At 39.2% G+C, this 19317-nt stretch overlaps 1 protein-coding gene across 1 annotated transcript in view; it reads right to left on the bottom strand.

The window, feature by feature from the left end:
* Positions 1-12957: 12957 nt before the first annotated feature.
* The window catches only part of LOC311079114 (uncharacterized protein), a 65402-nt gene continuing 59042 nt past the window's right edge, over positions 12958-19317 (bottom strand). Inside the window, exons 14-17 of the mRNA XM_084108311.1 lie at positions 19194-19292; positions 18696-18724; positions 15409-15465; positions 12958-15068 (exon numbers count right to left, since the gene is read on the bottom strand). Coding sequence (XP_083964437.1) covers positions 14220-15068; positions 15409-15465; positions 18696-18724; positions 19194-19292 — 1034 coding nt within the window. The 3' untranslated portion in view covers positions 12958-14219. The remainder of the gene's footprint in view (positions 15069-15408; positions 15466-18695; positions 18725-19193; positions 19293-19317) is intronic.

Raw genomic sequence — 19317 nt, forward strand, 5'->3', positions numbered from 1 at the left:
GACGATGGTTATGAGCGGACTATTCTCCTTTCTTACGCTGCACTATGTCTCAAGCTACAGAAAGAACCAGAAACACTCTCACTGAGAGCTGTACGGCATGAGGTTGTTCACCTGAAAGGGGCATCCGTTTCTTTTGAAATTTCCCCAGCTGACAACTCTAGACGGAGATACAATATCAATCATGCATTCACTGCTGATGAACTGGGTCTTTCCGAGCATAGTTACCCAGTTAAAGTACTGATGAAGAAGTACAGGCACCTACAGGGGCTGCCAATCCCAGCAATTGACAAAGTGAAGCCTGTACTAGTTCCGACTTTCCACATTTGCTCATCCCTACCCAGCCTGTTCGGGTTGGCCCTTCTGGTGTACCTGTAGCAATATGTACTTCCCTGGGTTGGACACTTCAAGGTCCTGCCAGCTTGGTCAATCTTCCTTTTGAAGAGCAGCACTGTTTCTTTACTTCAATAAGGTCAAACCACTTTGATCTCCAAACGCATGTGGAGAAACTGTGGCAAATTGATACTTTGCCCTATATCAGTGAGAAAGCAGCCACCAGATCCAAGCTTGACCAGCAAGCACTGGAGATGCTTGAACAGTGCACTGTAAGGATGAATGTAGATGGCATAATGAGATATGCTACACCACTTCTCAGACGGAAGGACAGTCCGTGTCTAAAAGCACCCAAATCTGCTTGTCTTTCACTACTTCGAAGTACAGAACGACGGATCACCAACGACATCAATCAAACCATGACCTATTGCCAAGAGGTCCAAAAGCTTGAACTTGCTGGCTATGTGAAGAGATTGACACCTGAGGTTGTAGATTCCTCTACTGAGTCATGGTACCTCCCTCATCACTTAGTCCATCACAACAACAAAGCAAGGCTTGTTTTCAATTGCTCATATCAATACCGGGGCCAAGCGGTCCGTCCTTGCTTGGTGTCCTCCTTCGGTTCCGTGAGCACACGGTGGCTATCAGTGGAGACATTAAAGCAATGTTCCACCAGATCCGACTTCTGCCAGAAGACCACTCATTGTTACGCTTCATCTGGAGAGACATGAAGAGGGACGAAGAACCAAGTGTCTTTGAATGGCAGGTTCTTCCATTTGGGACCACCTGCAGTCCTTGTTGTGCCACATATGCACTCCAAAGGCATGTGAAGGACAACAGTGAAGGCTACAAAGATGTTTAAAGGTCTATAGAGCAAGCATTCTATGTTGACAACTGTTTGCAGAGTCTTGACTCCCCAGAGAAGGCCCGTAACCTCATCGACAGGATGCGCAGACTTTTATCTTCTGGTGGCTTTGAAATCCGCCAGTGGGCCAGCAATGTACCTGCTGTAATAGAACACCTCCCAGTTGAAGCCAGAGCAGCCAGCACTGAACTGTGGCTTTCTGAGCATAGTTCAGACCCACAAGAGCCAGCTTTAGGTCTGCGTTGGAATTGTCTCACTGACCAACTTGGATATAAACATCGCCAAGTTGACTACTCCGAACCCACACTACGAAACGTGTACAAGGTACTGGCCACACAATATGACCCACTTGGATATCTTATACCCTTCACCACCAAAGCGAAAATGCTAATTCAAGATCTCTGGAAACTCAAGATTGGTTGGGATGACATCATCCACCCTGAAAGTCTGTTAGTACAATGGCAAGCCTGGGAGGCTGAACTGGCCAATTTGCACACTGTGGAAATACCCACAGCGTACATCCCATCATATGCTGACACAGAAGGCACGCAGAGAACCATCCATATTTTCTGTGATGCCTCCGAACGGGCTTACGGGTCGGTCGCTTACCTCAACACTTAAGATCAACAGAAACATATCCATGTAGCCTTTGTGATGGCAAGGTCCAGAGTGGCTCCTCGCAAGCAGACCTCAATTCCCCGCTTAGAGCTTTGTGCAGCTCTCACAGGAGCACAGCTAGCGAAGTTGCTCAGTAAAGAGCTTTCTGTTCCTTTGGATGATATAATTCTGTGGACCGATTCAGCAACAGTCCTAAATTGGCTGAGATCAGACTCTTGCCGCTACAAAGTCTTTGTCGGGACACGCATCACTGAAATTCAGAATGTGACTTTGATGTCAAATTGGAGATATGTCAATACCGCAGATAACCCAGCAGATGACCTGACTAGGGGCAAGACTTTGCTAGAGTTGAGCAAACCTCAGCGCTGGAGTCAAGGACCAAGGTTCCTTCGCCAAAATCCCAGCACCTGGCCATCTCTGCCTAAAGTAACAGCTCCTGATGACAGTGATGAGCTAAAGAAGCAATCATTCTGTGGCAATTCATGTCTTGCTAATCCTTTCCCCTGAGTATGATCAAACACTTGGTTTAATCCGAGTTGGGGGACGACTCCGTCGAGCTGACAGCTTAGATCCAGACACTATGCATCCGATAATACTAGACCCTAAACATCAGATTACTATGCTCCTAATCAAACAATATGACAACCAGTTTCTGCATCCAGGTCCAGAGAGGGTCTTGGGCGAGATCAGACGCAAGTACTGGATCCTACGGGGCAGAGAATCAATCAAGAAGCACCAGTACAACTGTGAGAAGTGTCAAAAATGGAGAGCAAGTCCTGTAATTCCGAAGATGGCAGACTTGCCCCCATCTCGACTTCGGCTATACAAACCACCTTTCTGGTCCACTGGGGTAGACTGCTTCGTAGACGCACTGAGAAACGCTGGGGCATTGTATTCAAATGTATGACAACGAGTTGCATACATCTTGATCTCTTAGAGAGCATGGACACGGATGCTTTTCTGATGGCATTAAGACAATTTGTGTCACGTCGTGGTAAGCCATTTGAGATACTGGCAGATAGAGGTACTAACTTCCGAGGAGGAGCCACTGAACTCCAGGAGGCCTTTGCATCGTTAGAGGTTCCACTTAAAGAACATCTAGCATGCCAGGAAATTGCTTTCCAGTTTAACCCTCCGAATGTGCCACACTTTGGAGGGACCTGGGAGCGAGAGATACGATCAGTTAAAACTGCTCTCCAGGTAGTCTTGGGCAATCGTACAGTAACTGAAGCAGTCTTGCGTACAGTTCTAGTGGAAGTTGAGTGAATTATCAACTCTAAGCCACTCGGATACGTCTCATCAGATGTTGCCGATCCGGACCCAGTCACACCAAATCTATTGCTAATGGGCCGTCGTGATGCATCACTCCCTCAAGCAATCTACTCTTCTAGTGATCTGTTAGGGAGATGACGATGGCGACACAGCCAAATTCTAGCTGATCACTTTTGGGTTAACTTCATTAGGCATTATTTACCAAGCCTACAGCCCCGTCAAAAATGGCAGAAGAACAATGCCAATCTAAGTAAAGGACAGATCATCATGATAGTTGATCCGCAATTGCCCCGAGCCTTGTGGCCTATAGGCAGAGTGATTAAAACCTATGCAGGAGCGGATAATCGCATACGCACAGCAGAAGTGCAAGTAAAAGGGCGAACTTATCTTCGACCTGTTGCCCGTTTAGTTTGGCTGCCATCATGGGAAGATGAGGAAGAAAATAGTAATGGACATTGAGACTTTCCTAACTAATTACAAATTTAGATACTAAATTTGGGGGCGGCAATGTAGAAAAGCCTATCCCTTTAACTGCACTTACATGTTTCAACACTAGAGGGCACATGTCTTTCACTTTATTGATAACCATAACTTCCCCTTTAAGATCATGCACTTTATACACCGCACGCGCTGGGTCACGATGATCATGTAAACTTCAGAGCTGTGTGCGTTCGTGCAGAAAAGTGAGTTTATTTCTCATTTCATGTAGAAATGTGCAAGTTAATAATGTTGTTGATATTATTATGAGGGTGTAATAATCTCGCGAGTTTGTACGTGCACCAGATAACGTTATTTGATATCTATGTCAGAAAGCTAACGTGCTAGTTCCTCAGACACGTTATAATGTGTTGTTGTCTTCATGTTAACATTTAAAATGTTGATTGACATTTTACAGTTATTTGACATGCTACACTATTATAATTGTGTAATTGCTTGTAAATTGTTGATTGTTTATTTTATGTTCAGTATGAAAATGCATAATATCTGTAGCAATTTAACAATGACTGTAATATTATTTTATGTCTAATTTGTACTATTATCCTTTGTTTCAGACCACACACACACCCACACATACATGTTATTTATGTGCCCAGCAAATTAAAGTTTTAATTGCAACTCTCCGAGCCCTTACTCTTTTACCGGAGTCACCAGTCTTCAAGGACTATCAGAACAATCCAGAGGTCCATCTCTGTCATAATATATCACGCGGAAGCAATGATGCAAGTAACTCTTTATTGAGGGGTCAAAAGACACAAAAATGTACAGGAACTCAGGTGGGCTGGTGGCGCAGGGACTAGATGGTCAGCGTGCTGGTGAAGACAGGTGACGGTGAATCCAGTGACAGTGAACATCCAGACGAGATGAGACGAACACCATGAAGACACCGAACAGGAACTCGAATCAGGAACAGGACTGGAGACGGCACACGATGACACACACTAAGGACACCAAACAACGATCTGACAAAGAGAGAAGAGTGTGATGAGTCTTTATAGGTGAGTGAATTGGCAGCAGCTGATGCGGGGAATGAGATCAGCTGGCGCGCTGATCAGCAGGAACGAGCGGTCACGCCCACTCACACACACCCACACACACAGAACAACAAATACACGAGACACGAAGAAAACAGTGAATTCATGAACCGTGACAATCTCTACATATAGCCTATATATATATATATATATATATATATATATATATTTATATATATACAGTATATATATATATATATACATATATATATATATATACATATATATATATATATATATATATATATATATATATATATATATATACATATATACAGTATATATATATATAGCTGTCTAGCTGACTGCCGCTTACCTGATAGACCCATTGCCGATGAAATGTTCCTCCAAGCACTGTTTTTCAAATTAACGTTGTGGTAATCCGGGGATGTCATTTGGTAAAGACAACTATGTTCGGAGACCAGCAATATAAGGATCGAGATACTGAAGAAAAAATGGCGGAGCGCACGCTGAGTACGGCAGGTGCTGCTGGAGTTCGCTCAGCCAAAACCAAATACAAGTACAATATTAACTTCAATAAGAATGGTTTTTCTTGCAAATCAAACTTCAAACCGAGAACTGGAACCGGACTAAAGCAATTTACTGGAAATATGGCGTATCGAGGCGGAATGATTATTTACATCTTAGCTCTCCTGCTGCTTTCGCTCCGTTGCTGCTGGCTTGGTCGAGCTGGCGGTGTTGCGCGGGGAAGCGTTGCTGTCTTCGCTCAGCTGAGTCATCAAGCTGTATATCAAAATATCCTGAACAATGGAACGGCTAACTTACCAACTACTGTCCAGCCACGTTCCAGGATGAAATCTTCAAGCCCAAACTACAAGCTAACCAGCTACCTGCTAATCACGATCTTACTGGCAGGTGACATTCATTCAAACCCGGGACCAGTTTGCAAAGTTGAACGAAAGCCATCTTTGGCGGATAGCGTTACACCTCAGCTTGTTAACGCCACTGAACTGCATCAAGGAAGTGACAATCGATCTGTAAGTCCGATCGCAACTCCACAAAACTCTATTCTTAACCTGAATGGCTGTAAAGAACATTTAAATAGAATGACGACTAAAAGGAAGTTTGAACTTTTTCAACCAGTAAACCAGTTTAAATTATTGTGGGATAAAAGACTAAAACCCAAAGGCCTGCTCGGCGGACATCTGAACATAAGAAGTATTGTATTAAAGACAGAGCAAATTGAGGGTCTGCTGATGGATTCGAATTTGGACTTTCTTTTTCTCTTGGAATCATGGCTAACTGAGTTATCACCAAAGACTGCTTTTGCTGTACAGGGATATCATGTTTTTAGGAAGGATAGAAAATCAGGTAGAGAAGGAGGAGTCCTTCTGTATGTTCGTAATCATTTTAAATGTGTGGAGGTTCACCTTAATTCAACGCAAGGGGCCCTATTTTAACGATCTGAAACGCAAGTGTCAAAGCGCAAAGCGCAAGTAACTTTGTGGGCGGGTCTTGGCGCTGTTGCTATTTTCCCGGCGGGATAAATGACTCTTGCGCCAGGCACAAATCTAAAATGGGTTGGTCTGAAGAGCTTCATTACTCATAGGTGTGGTTTGGGCGTAACGTGAAATAAACCAATCAGAGCGTCATCTCACATTCCCTTTAAGAGCAGGCGCGCTTGTTCTAAAGCGGATTCCTATCATAACGGCGGATTTGCCAGGCGCGCGCCAGGAGCGGTTCACAGCCAAGGAGACCGACGTTCTCGTCAGGGACGTTGGGGATGGAGAAACCCACCCAAATTAACTTCGATTAAAAAGGTGTATGATAATTTGGGTAAATGTGTAAGCTAGATGTATGCTTTTATAATAAATTGTCTTTTATAAAAAAATAATGTATGATTTGCAAAAATGAAAACTGCTGCTTCTGTGTAGATGAGAGAATCAAAGTGTATGCGCGTTGTGCACACGCTACATTGATTATGGCCAAGCATGCACCCTTAAAATAGCTTATGAATAACATGTGCAACGCGCTACTGACTTTAAACTATTTTTTCCTGGTTAGTGGCGCAATTGTTTTCTAAACCTGCAAAATAGCATGAAGGAACGTTTGCGCCGGAACACGCCTCCTTTTTTGAGCTGAACTGCCCAGGGAGCGCAAGTTCATTCCCTAGTTTAGCGACGTGCTTCTGTGGAGGGAAAAGCGTGCTTTGCGCGGGTGCAAAATAGGAATGATACATGCGTCGGTGTACAAAGTCAATTGCGCTGGGTGCAAGATAGGGCCCAAGATCTAGAATGTATTATTGTTACTATTGTCTTGTCTCCTCAAATGTCTTTTACTGTGGTTGGATTATACAGACCCCCTAATTCTACAAAGACATTTTATGATAAATTGAAATCTGTACTAAAGGAAATTGGTACAAAAAAGGAATTAATTGTTTTAGGTGATTTTAATATAAACTGGGCGGAAAAAGCTAAGAGATATCAACTTAAAAGTATATCAGATCAGTTTAATCTTACACAAATGATTCTTGGCCCAACTAGGATTACTCAATCAACACAAACTCAGATAGATTTAATTTTTACTAATAAACCTGAAAGAATCACAAAATCATTTAACTTGGTAACAGGTATGTCAGTGTAACAGAGTTAAAAAGAACATTTGATTTAAAGAGTAATGTGTGAATTTCATAAAATAAGGCATTTGGTCGTATTTATTGGTGTTAGAAGGCTTCCCTCCTGTGGCTATTAATGGTACTGCAGATATTGGATTTTGTCGCTCTTCTCTTGCCGTACCGCAGCAGATTCAAGTGTCGATGCTGTGGGTATGTATGGTTTTTCATGCTCTGACGCATTAACAAATTAATTGTGAAAATTATACGTTTCAAGTGAATCTTTTCGACGCAATATATTTCATACATATATGTGAACATATAGATAATGCATTTAGCACTTTAACACGGTTGTTGAGAGTATTATAAGATGTATTGAATTTCCGTGTGCGTCACACGTGCGAGCACGGATTCATTTCTCGTGACGATTGCGTCTGTCTTAACTATCTGACGATTATTTGTATTATGAGTTGAGTGAATGTGAAATCTCTATCTTTCTAGTTCATATGAATGTCTGCAGTCTGTCATCAGCCAAATGTAAATTGTCTGTCTTATTGTTGTTTCCAAAAAAAAAAGGTAGGCCTATGTTGCTTTCGTTTTATTCTGTTATAATCGTTAACAAATGTTATTTGACAATTAATGAAGAATAACTGATGTTGTCTGCAATTAACTATTCTGTACATTTACATTGGTGTACTTATAAGTATTATGTTAAGTTTTTCACATTGTATATCATTACTATGTGTTTAATGTGAATAATACGAGTTAGTGGTAACAGCAGCAGAGTCAAGTGTCGATGCTGTGGTTCATATGAATGTCTGCAGTCTGTCATCAGCCAAATGTAAATTGTCTGTCTTCTTGTTGTTTCCAAAAAAAAAGATAAATTCGAGCTGAACCCCATTTGTGAGTGTGTCCTTCCACATCCGTTACATCAGACCACAACCTGACCTTAATTGTAAGAAAGTTGACAAAAAAAAGGTTTTTATACAGACAAGAAGGCAAAAGCTTGTTTAATATTATACCAAAATCCCTAATTGGCCAATTTGAGGAGAAATTAAAGCACCTGGACTGGAATGATGTTATGCAGTCTGGTGATATAGAACAAGCATTTATCTGTATGATGGATAGAGTTAATACAACTAAAAATGAATTTAGTAAAAATATATCTTACTCGAGTAAAGTAGGCTACATCTACCATGGTTAAATGAACAGCTCTGGAAGCTAATGAAGCAGAGAGACTTGGCATTAAAGGCTGCTCTTAAATCTAAATTACCATATGATAAGAGAAAATTCCAGAATTTGCAAAATAAAGTAGTAAAAGAATTAAGACAGGCTAAAGCTAATTATTTTATTAAATTAATTGAGGATTCTAAAGGAAATAGTAAATTAATTTGGAAAAATATTGATAAAATTACAAAGAAGGAGAATAAATCAGTTCAAAATTGGATTATACGGGACCAATCGAAATTAATAGAAGATAAAGAAAAAATAGTTTTTTCTACAGTTTTTAATTCCTTCTTCTTGAACTCTGTACAGTGTCTGGCTAGGAAATGTGGTGCTAGATCTGGAGTATTAGAACCCATAAATAATGAAACGCCTGTCTTCACTATTGAAAATGTCTCAATCTATTGTATTGAAAATAATTGATAATTTAAAAGGATCTAGGTCTAAAGATGTTTATGATACTGATGCACAATTTTTTAAAACTTATAAATCAATTATTTGCAAACCTCTAACACACTTGACAAATCTGTCAATAACAAACTCCTATTTTCCAAATTGCTGGAAGGCTGCAGTAGTGACACCTATTTTTAAAGCAGGTGATAGGACTCTTCCATCAAATTATAGACCCATAAGTATCCTTCCAATAGCATCAAAAATTGTAGAAAGAGTAGTTTGTGATCAATTAGTTTCTTATTTAAACGAAAGTGAAGTGAATCTACACCCAATGCAATTTGGGTTTCGAAAAAATTATTCTACTGAAACTGCTAATTGTTATTTTGTCGAACAAATTAGAGGTCAACTTGACAAAGGTGGTGTTGTTGGAGCTGTGTTTTTAGACTTAGCAAAGGCATTTGACATAGGGATGCAACGATACCATTTTTTCAGAACCGATCCGATCCGATACCAAAAATTCTGAGTATCGGCCGATACCGATCCGTACCGATACCAGCGCAGTTTTTTTTTAATCAAGTAGAATTTCTATAACTCTGTGTTGAACTGATAATAAGAACTGAAAAAAAGAAAAACAACAACAACAAAAAATATATGATCATAATCTGACATAAATGCTATTATAAACTAGATTAGTGGATAATTCAGCAGTAAAATTTAGTCTAGAAAAATCACGAGTGCACAATAATTGTATAAAATCTGAACATTTTGTGGAAAAAAAAATGTTTAGTGGGGAACAAATTAGAGACAATAAGTGTAACACTAAATCTGGTCAAACTTTACACATTGCTCTTTGTATTGTTGTAAAATACATTCATGAAAAACAAGATAAAAATCAAAAATAGCAATTATTTTATATCCTACTATAAAATTGAGACATTTTTTAAATGTATAGCACAGCTGTTTAATGAGGTAGCAACATAATAGATAGGACAGAACAAGAACGGCTATTGATAATCTTTCATTGCGTCACTGTGTTATGATATGAAAGGCTCCAATACAATGCGGCACACAGCGCTTATGCGCATCCCGAGCGCAGAATGATGCGCTTGAAGCAACACGAGTCACAGCGTCGAGTCCGCATTGAAAAGTTTAAAGCACAAAGAAAATACTGATGCGTAGTGTATTATACCGTATCTATCTATGCAATAGTCTATTCAGCCTTTACTTTTAACAGTTTTAAATTTCAGTTAATGTGCGCGTGAAGAACAAATAGTGCTCTGACTTTACTCCAGTGTTGTGATCTAACAGACACCCGTAGAACATGATTAAGGTACAGCAATAAAGTCCAGCAAGATAAAGTTGTTTTATGCGAAACCATAGACCTTTATCTACAGATCAAGTATAATAATAGTAACATTGAATCATCTTGGAGAGAGTTTCATCGTGTTAACTGTCGTAACCGAACGCGACGCGCTGTTTGAACGCTGAATGAAGAATGATTGACAGCCGCAGCTGAGGGAAACGTTTACGTGATCTTGAATTTAACGACTTAAATATTAATTTATATCTCACATTATACTATATAATGGCTTCAGAACACTTATGATATTGTGCACGAAAACTTATGGTGCTTTATAATGTTTGTGTGCCTTTTGTGGGGCTTAACAATAACACAGAATAGTATACGCACAATATCGGATTTGGATCGGCCTTGTCTGACCGATACCCGATCCGGCAAAAATGGCAGTATCGGAGCCGATACTGAGTATCGGATCGGTGCATCCCTAATTTGACACTGTGAATCACAACTGTTTAATGTCAAAACTTCAGAATTTTAATTTATCAGATGCTGCCTTGATGTGGATGAAATCATACCTCATAATAGAAGTCAATGCACAAGAGTGGCTGATAAATGCTCTTCATTTGCTAGCTGTCCTACGGGGGTTCCTCAGGGGTCAATTTTAGGACCGATTTTATTTAGTATTTATATTAATGATCTACCTCAAGTATGTCCAGGTGTAAATGTTATAATGTATGCAGACGATACTGTGCTTTTTACTCCTGCAAGAACTAAAGAACTAGCTGCAAACAAACTGTCATCTGCAATGGTGAAAGTCTCAAATTGGTTGAATAAGTCTTGTTTGTCTCTAAATGTAAGTAAAACTGTATGCACGTATTTCACTGCACGAAAACAAAACTCTGTGAATCCAGATATCATATTTAATGGTGAAGCAATCAAATTTGTGACACATGTTAAATATTTAGGAATAATCATAGACCAACACCTGTCTTTTAAAAAGCAAGTAAAAAGGGTTATAAATAATGTTAAATTCAATTTGAATAATTTTAAAAACATCAGGCACCAGCTCTGAATCAGCTGCACTTCTTTTGGTACTCTGATTCTCCCGCACTTGTCGTATTGTATAACAACTTGGTCACAAGCAGATGCAACTACACTTAAGCCCGTGTACTAGAGGACACTAGAGCATCTGCCAGGGGAGATTTGGTACTGCAGTACAGAAAAACAGCCTTTGGGCAAAAAGCTTTTTCAGTTAGAGTAGTGGGGTTGTGTAATTCCTTACCTACAAACATTCAAAGCCTCAATAGCTTCTCAATTTTTAAAAATAAGCTTAAGTACTGGCTACTATCACAACAGATCTGCAACCACTAATGACTGTGTGACTGTACATTATCTGTTTTATATTCTGGTTTTAAATTTTATATTCCTGGACCTGTACTGTGATGTTTTATGTGGTGTATATGTAATGTTATTTTATTTGTTTACCTGCCCAGGGACAGCAGATGTAAACTAGCTATTAGCTAATTCTGGTGCAATAACTTTTAATTGTGCACTGTCCCTGTAAAAATAAACAATAAAATGAAAAATTTGGATGAAATAAATTTTTCATCCATTTTTTTTTTCCATTTAGCTCTGCTGGTCGATGTCGTTGTACAATCAGAATGTGACTATTGGTCGGTGTGGTATTAGTCCCGCCCCTCCTCCACTGTGATTGGTCGGTTGGGTAAAAAGTGACAGTGATGAGCGCAGCGTTTTACCCAAAGTTGAACATTCTTCAACTCTCGGCGACCTGTAAAAAACGCTGAGCGTTTGGTGCTTTAGCGTGAAAAAAACACTCAGCGCCTCGCTACGCTCATGGAATTTTAAAAACGCGGCTCTCCCATTGAAAACAATTGAAAAAACGCCAGCCGCGTGAAAAAAATGCTTTGGTAGACACACGGCCTTACTGCGGGGAAAAATCACTATTTGCTCTGTTACCTGCAGATAACTGGTGAATAAAACCACATTTAACATTACATATGAATCTTTTCAGACATGCATTCAATGTTGTCTTCTCCTTCTTAAACGCATTGCATTGTGATCGTAGGCCTATAAAACATTTAAAACATAGAGCAAGTATAATATATCAATGCTACAGTCTCTGCAACATTTGATGTAGAATCTACATGTTGTCACTTCTTCTCGAGTCTCTCCATTATTGTCTGACTCCAGTTTGAACATAAAGGCTATACGTTTTTGAAATGTTCAGTGCATGTGTATGTGAGGTAAAAGGATATGAGCTCTTGAAGCTCCGCCCCCTGTGCCGGGAGCAGCAGCTCATTTTCATTTAAAGGGACAGACACAAAACGGTGCGTTTTTTGCAACAAGTGACAATTTTAACATGCTATATAAAAATATCTGTGGGGTATTTTGAGCTAAAACTTCACACACACACTCTGGGGACATCAGAGACTTATTTTACATCTTGTGAAAAGGGCATTATACCACCGCTTTAACTCTTTCCCCGCCATTGACGGAAATTTCCGGCTTTCCGTGTTTTCACTGGTAACGGTAGGGGGCGCTGTTACACATCTTCTGAAAGAGTAGAGAATCTCCTGATCAAAACACAGGAGAAGAAGATCCAAAAATGAGCGATATCATGTCCAATCATATGCATATGTAAAATAACGCAATCATCAACATTAAACAGCATATAAATCAAAACTGTCTAATGTTACTGAATGAACTGTCGATCCAGGATGAGCTACAGGACTGTGAAGCTTCGAGGAGTTGATGGACTCAATCGCTGTGTTTTGATCATCACTGTGAATGTATGTATTATTGGACAAAACAGGACTTTCTCAGCTTTTTGCTCAAAATGTTTTTTTTTTATAAAACTTAATAAAACACAGAAAGACACATATACACTGCAGAAACAGCAGTCAGCGTTAGTTTTAGAGACATTTTTCTTTTGCAGAGCAGAGAGAAAAACAAAATGCGGTTTCTCAGAAACCTTGGTGCAGATTTAACATTAAGAAACATTATTTACATTTACAACATATGAAATAAAGCACAAGGTTACAATAGTTTGACATTTAGCTAAATCTCTAATTTTGTTTTCCACATAAAGTATCCAACATATTTTGATCACCATTAGAAGTTACTATATCTACTGGACATCAAATGCAAGACACTCTTCTCTGCTCCTCAAATACACAAAAGACAATCCTTTATATACTGTATGAAGTGTTTCTTAAGTAAGGAGAACACTGTATTTATTCAGAGACCCAGTTCTTTATTCACCCTTGTATTGTAAATAAGCAGAGACTCTCCGACTGTTCGACTGCAGTAATGGAGTTATGAGATTCGCCCACAAGCTCTTTCTAATACTTCTCTTTAATACTTCTCTTTAATACTTCTCTTTGGTTAAATATTAGAAAAACCCACAGACAGATGTAACGGATGACCATAGAAATGAAATTTTGATTATCTTACATAATTAATATATATTATTTCTCCTCATTGTAACTGCTAATGCATAAATCCGGCCCTGACTATAATAGAGGAGAACGGCTGCTCATGAGCTTGTAGCTTCTGTGTTTGGACTCTTTCTGGGCTGGAAACTTTATAAGGAATGAATTACAGATGTTTTCTAGCAAGAGGAAGGAAGGGAACAACAACTCAGAGGAGTTTTGATATTACATGAAGGATCTGAGTAACGTCTGAAGGATTGAACATTCAGTCTCAGTGTTTCTGATTGAGTAAGAGACACACAACTGAACATTTACTGACTTCATGATCCTGAACTGTGATCCTGAGACTTAAACCTCAATCCATCAGGTCAAAGTTAAAGTTATAACACTGATTTCTCTCTCTGTTAATGATCTTAATGGAGTTTAAGATCAAGTTTCATCTGTACTGTTGAAGGTGGTTTACAGCTAGAATTAGATATTAAAAGCAAACCACTATTACATGAATACAAAGAACAATGACAATTAAACATTTACAGCTATTTACAAAACCAAGAAAACGTACATTAGAAAAAAGGGTCTCAATAACGAATGCAGAATGAGATTTAACTCTTAAACTCTCACAGTCAGAAGCTTCTCAGGAGTGTTTTTCTCTCACTGTTGATTATGTTTGTGAAATCACTGAATCCAGCTGAGATTCAGTCCTACTAGTGTCCTGATCTTCATTCAGTAGAGGCTTCATCTCATGAGATTCTGCTGGGTTCTGGATCTGGATCTGGTCCTGGTTTTGGTTCTGGTCCAGGAACTGGTGCAGGAACTGGTCCAGGTCCGGGAACTGGTGCAGGAACTGGTCCAGGTCCGGGAACTGGTGCAGGAACTGGTCCGGGAACTGGTGCGGGAACTGGTCCGGGAACTGGTGCAGGAACTGGTGCAGGAACTGGTGCAGGAACTGGTGCAGGGACTGGTGCAGGGACTGGTCCTGGATCTGGATCTGGTCCTGGTCAATCTTACTAGTGTCCTGATCTTCATTCAGTAGAGGCTTCATCTCATGAGATTCTGCTGGGTTCTGGATCTGGATCTGGATCTGGTCCTGGTCCTGGTCAGTCCTACTAGTGTCCTGATCTTCATTCAGTAGAGGTTTCATCTCATGAGATTCTGCTGGGTTCTGGATCTGGATCTGGTCCTGGTCCTGGTCAATCTTACTAGTGTCCTGATCTTCATTCAGTAGAGGCTTCATCTCATGAGATTCTGCTGGGTTCTGGATCTGGATCTGGATCTGGTTCTGGTCCTGGTCAGTCCTACTAGTGTCCTGATCTTCATTCAGTAGAGGTTTCATCTCATGAGATTCTGCTGGGTTCTGGATCTGGTCCTGGTCCTGGTCAATCTTACTAGTGTCCTGATCTTCATTCAGTAGAGGCTTCATCTCATGAGATTCTGCTGGGTTCTGGTTCTGGTTCTGGTTTTGTATCTGGTTTGATCCACTGGCTGGAGTTTCATCAGAACCTGCTGCAGTCTGTGTTCAGAATAAGACACACTTTAACATGTATTTTCAACAGTATCAAAGCAGTGTTTCTCAGTGCTCATAGAAAACACTTCACAGTTTTACCACACAGAAGCATTTGCTGTTTTTAAGTCAAAGGAAATGACGTTTCAAACCCAGTTTGTGTCAGAGCAGAGGATCAGGATGTGGTATTACAGATATTACAGGTTTTACAGAGTCAATAATCTGAAGTGTTTTGTGTGAAATAAAGGAAAGTGCTGATGTTCTCCAGGAGCAGGATTGAGAAACACTGATGATCTACACAACATCTGTGGAGAAAAGTGTTCAAATCCACAATGATTCTGACGCTAACCTGAGATTCCTGATTCTGAGATCCAGCGGCTCGAGGTCGACGAGACTTTATCGCCTTCTGTGTTCAAGACAAGACAGTTCATTTACACACAGATCTCCACTAATGCATTAATGTACACACAGATCTCCACTAATGCATTAATGTACGTATTCAGAATACAAATTATGAGTAACTGTATTCCGTTACAGTTACCATTTAAATAGTTGGTATTTAGAATACAGTTACATTGTTGAAATCAATGGATTACATGACGATACTTCTCTGTTTCACGAGTTTATTCACTCTCTAAATAAATTAAGGCAACTCCATGCATTTCCCAGAAGCCCCAATATGAAAACGAAAAAATGCGCGGTTTGCGTGATCAGTCACAATGGAGTCGGAAGAGGAGCAGCGGGAGCTAGTGGTAGAGATGGAGCCGGAACAACAGAGCCAGGGCAAGAATGCGTTTCTATCTTGGAAATTCAAACAGCATTTCACAGAAACAAAGAGAAGGGAGCACGAAATATAACGGTGCAGTGCAACCTCTGCTTGCCAGCAACCAACCTCCTTTCAGCGTCCAACTCCACCTTCAACCTGAAGAAGCATCTTAAAGTAGGCCTACGTTTTTTTTTGTTTTTTTTTAAATACGTGCAGTCAAAACTTGAAATATAAATTCTCAGAAAATGCATTAATACCAATATTGAAACGTCTGTATATATCCATACTCCCTTAATAAAGGAGTCCAGACATTAGAAAAATATCGGTCTACATGCGTTTTATAGCCTATTTAATATGAGGGAAATAAAACATGCATGACACAAAAAATCTTTAACTTTTAGGTGCTAATCTGTGAATTACACTGCGCAAACCAAAAGTAATACTACTCACCGGATGAAGAAGGGTTGGCTCTCCACAGAACATAAAATATTTATTTTATTTTATTTTTCGTATTCGCATTTATGAGAAAAAAAAAAAAAAAATGTTATGGTCGTGACAGTTCTCCGTTACGGACGTGAGCGGCACTAAAAGACTGCTTTAAAACTTTCACAGAGACCTCAAACAGAAAGCACAAAGCCTTTCTTTAAAGTGAATTTCGTTTTGTATTAATTGTATATTAATTTTAATCAATGTTTCATCAACCAATTGCCTGGATTTAAGTAAATATAGCAGACAATAATCAGGACACGGAGGCGCCAGCGCGTGAACTGGAGCTGGTCTCATAAATGAACGCCCGTTTCACACATACTCTGTTTGCAGTGCGTTTTTTTTTTTCGTACCCATGTTAACAGGTTAGAGCTTTCACACTGCGGTCCGTTTATCCGTCCCAGGAGCGGTGTGTATACAGCAGTGTAGAGATCGTTTCCGCACTGAGTGTATTTCTGCTGTGCCGCAAACGCTGAATTAAAGTGACAGTGCATGGTTCGTGGTCAAAATTAACACAGATTGAGCTGAAAATGTAGTAATTTCACCATAAATGCATTTAATTAAATAAAATGTAGTAATACCATCATAAATGTATTTAATTAAATAGGCCTACTGCTTTTTTTTCACAGTCATCTTTTTACTTTAAGACCGGGGTGAAACAATGAAAACTAGGCCTACAGTTTACTTTAACAAGGCGAAATAATGAACAACACTCGTTTGATTCGTGGAGGTTGAAAAACAAGTTATTTGTGGCATGCAAGATTTAGCCTATTGTATTCAAATTTAAATGCAAAAGAAAAGGCATGAGAGTCGGCTGTTTTTGTCAATTTTAAGTTTTAATTTAAAATGTTTGCGATTTTAATAGCCTACATGTTAAATATGTTACGACTTGCTTGAACAACTTAATCTATATAGAAGTAATGCATTGATTAATACGTTGTTTAAATTGTTTAAACTTGAATATGTCTATTAAAGAGTGTATATGTGTAGGCTACAAAGAAAATTGCACCGGTGACAAAACTCTTTTTTAAATAAAAGTTGCTGAAAACTTCTGGATTTGAAATACAAATATTATGTATGTGTTTGTGGTATCAGTGGATCAGTTACGCACTCCATACGCATCATATGTGAAAGCACTATAGCGCGTGCTGCTCTCCTGTACCACATACGCACCGCAAAATGTATGAAATGTGCATTTCTCTCAGGCGCGTTCACTAGGCTACTGCGAAGATCGCGAGTCAGCATCGTCAACTTCATCTTTGTAGCCGACACTGACAAAGAAAACACTTGTTTATTAATAAACAATTAAAATATCTCCTTTCTATATTTGACATATTCATAATTATTACTTTTGCCGGTTCTTTGTTACAGCTTTTAGGTGCTTTATTGGCATACGCGTCACCACCGCATTCACCGCACCCCCACCCCACAAGAATAGGCCTGTTTATTAAGCAGGATTTGATGTCCGACACATATAAAATGCAATTCAATGTGGAAGTAATCCAAGTATTCAGAATACGTTACTCAGATTGAGTAACATAACGGAATACGTTACAAATTACATTTTTGGGCATGTATTCTGTAACGGAATACATTTTGAAAGTATCCTTCCCAACACTGCACACAGATCTCCACTAATGCATTCATGTACACACAGATCTCCACTAATGCATTAATGTACACACAGATCTCCACTAATGCATTAATGTACACACAGATCTCCACTAATACACACAGATCTCCACTAATGCATTAATGTACACACAGATCTCCACTAATGCATTAATGTACACACAGATCTCCACTAATGCATTAATGTACACACAGATCTCCACTAATACACACAGATCTCCACTAATGCATTAATGTACACACAGATCTCCACTAATGCATTAATGTACACAGATCTTCACTAATGCATTAATGTACACAGATCTCCACTAATGCATTAATGTACACACAGATCTCCACTAATGCATTAATGTACACACAGATCTCCACTAATACACACAGATCTCCACTAATGCATTAATGTACACACAGATCTCCACTAATGCATTAATGTACACAGATCTTCACTAATGCATTAATGTACACACAGATCTCCACTAATGCATTAATGTACACAGTTATTTAAAGGCACAGTCAGTCATTCTGTCCACATTTAAAGGAAATAATTTCACAGATCAGATTTAAATGATGTAGAGTCGGGAAGAATCAGTTTTATTCAACAGAAGTTGTTTTCTCTCTTCGCTCATGAGTGTCTGTATGAAGACTTCAGTCTGAGAAACATGAACATAAAATCACTGAGTGCACCTTTAACATGAAGTGAAACCGCAGGTGAATTAATCAAATCTAATTGACATTAAATATGAAATACTAACCTGACATGACTGCACACATGGTTTGATCCCTGTGAGTTCAGAGACAGAGGAGGAAAAGAGATTTACAGGATTATTCAGATTCAAAACACTTCAGACTGTATAATAGATGAGTCCTGGTTTAACAAAGAAAATATAATAACCTTCAGATATCCAGTGAATTTAATAGAGCGTTCAGTGAGTGTTGAAGATGATTCAGTTTAGTTTAGTTTAGAAAGAGTCAGTATGAGTCATAATCAATAATCTATAACTGTGAATCAAACTGAAGCTGTAGAGTCTCAGTTCAATCAAACACAATAAACACACGTGTGAGATTCATCAATCATCACAACACAAAACTCAGCATTTATTCCCTGAAAGTGACGCATCCTAAAGACAGATTATTGGTCACATATGTGGTCATTTTTTTAAATGAAAATCCCTTAAAGAAATATGAGAGACACCAAAACACCTGAAGTGAATGTATTAGTTTAATGGTCTTTAAGTTCAGGTTATACTCACAGGGTTCAAATACCATTAAAACCATCAGAAATAAAGTGAAGAGGAATTCAGAGGAAAAGACGATGATCCTCATATCTCCAACGGCTCCTTCTCCATTAACTGAGGATGAGAATAAACCACAGTA

This window comes from Abramis brama (genome assembly GCF_963993115.1).
Source record: "Abramis brama genome assembly, chromosome: 1".
In the NCBI taxonomy this organism is placed as follows: Eukaryota; Metazoa; Chordata; class Actinopteri; order Cypriniformes; family Leuciscidae; genus Abramis; species Abramis brama.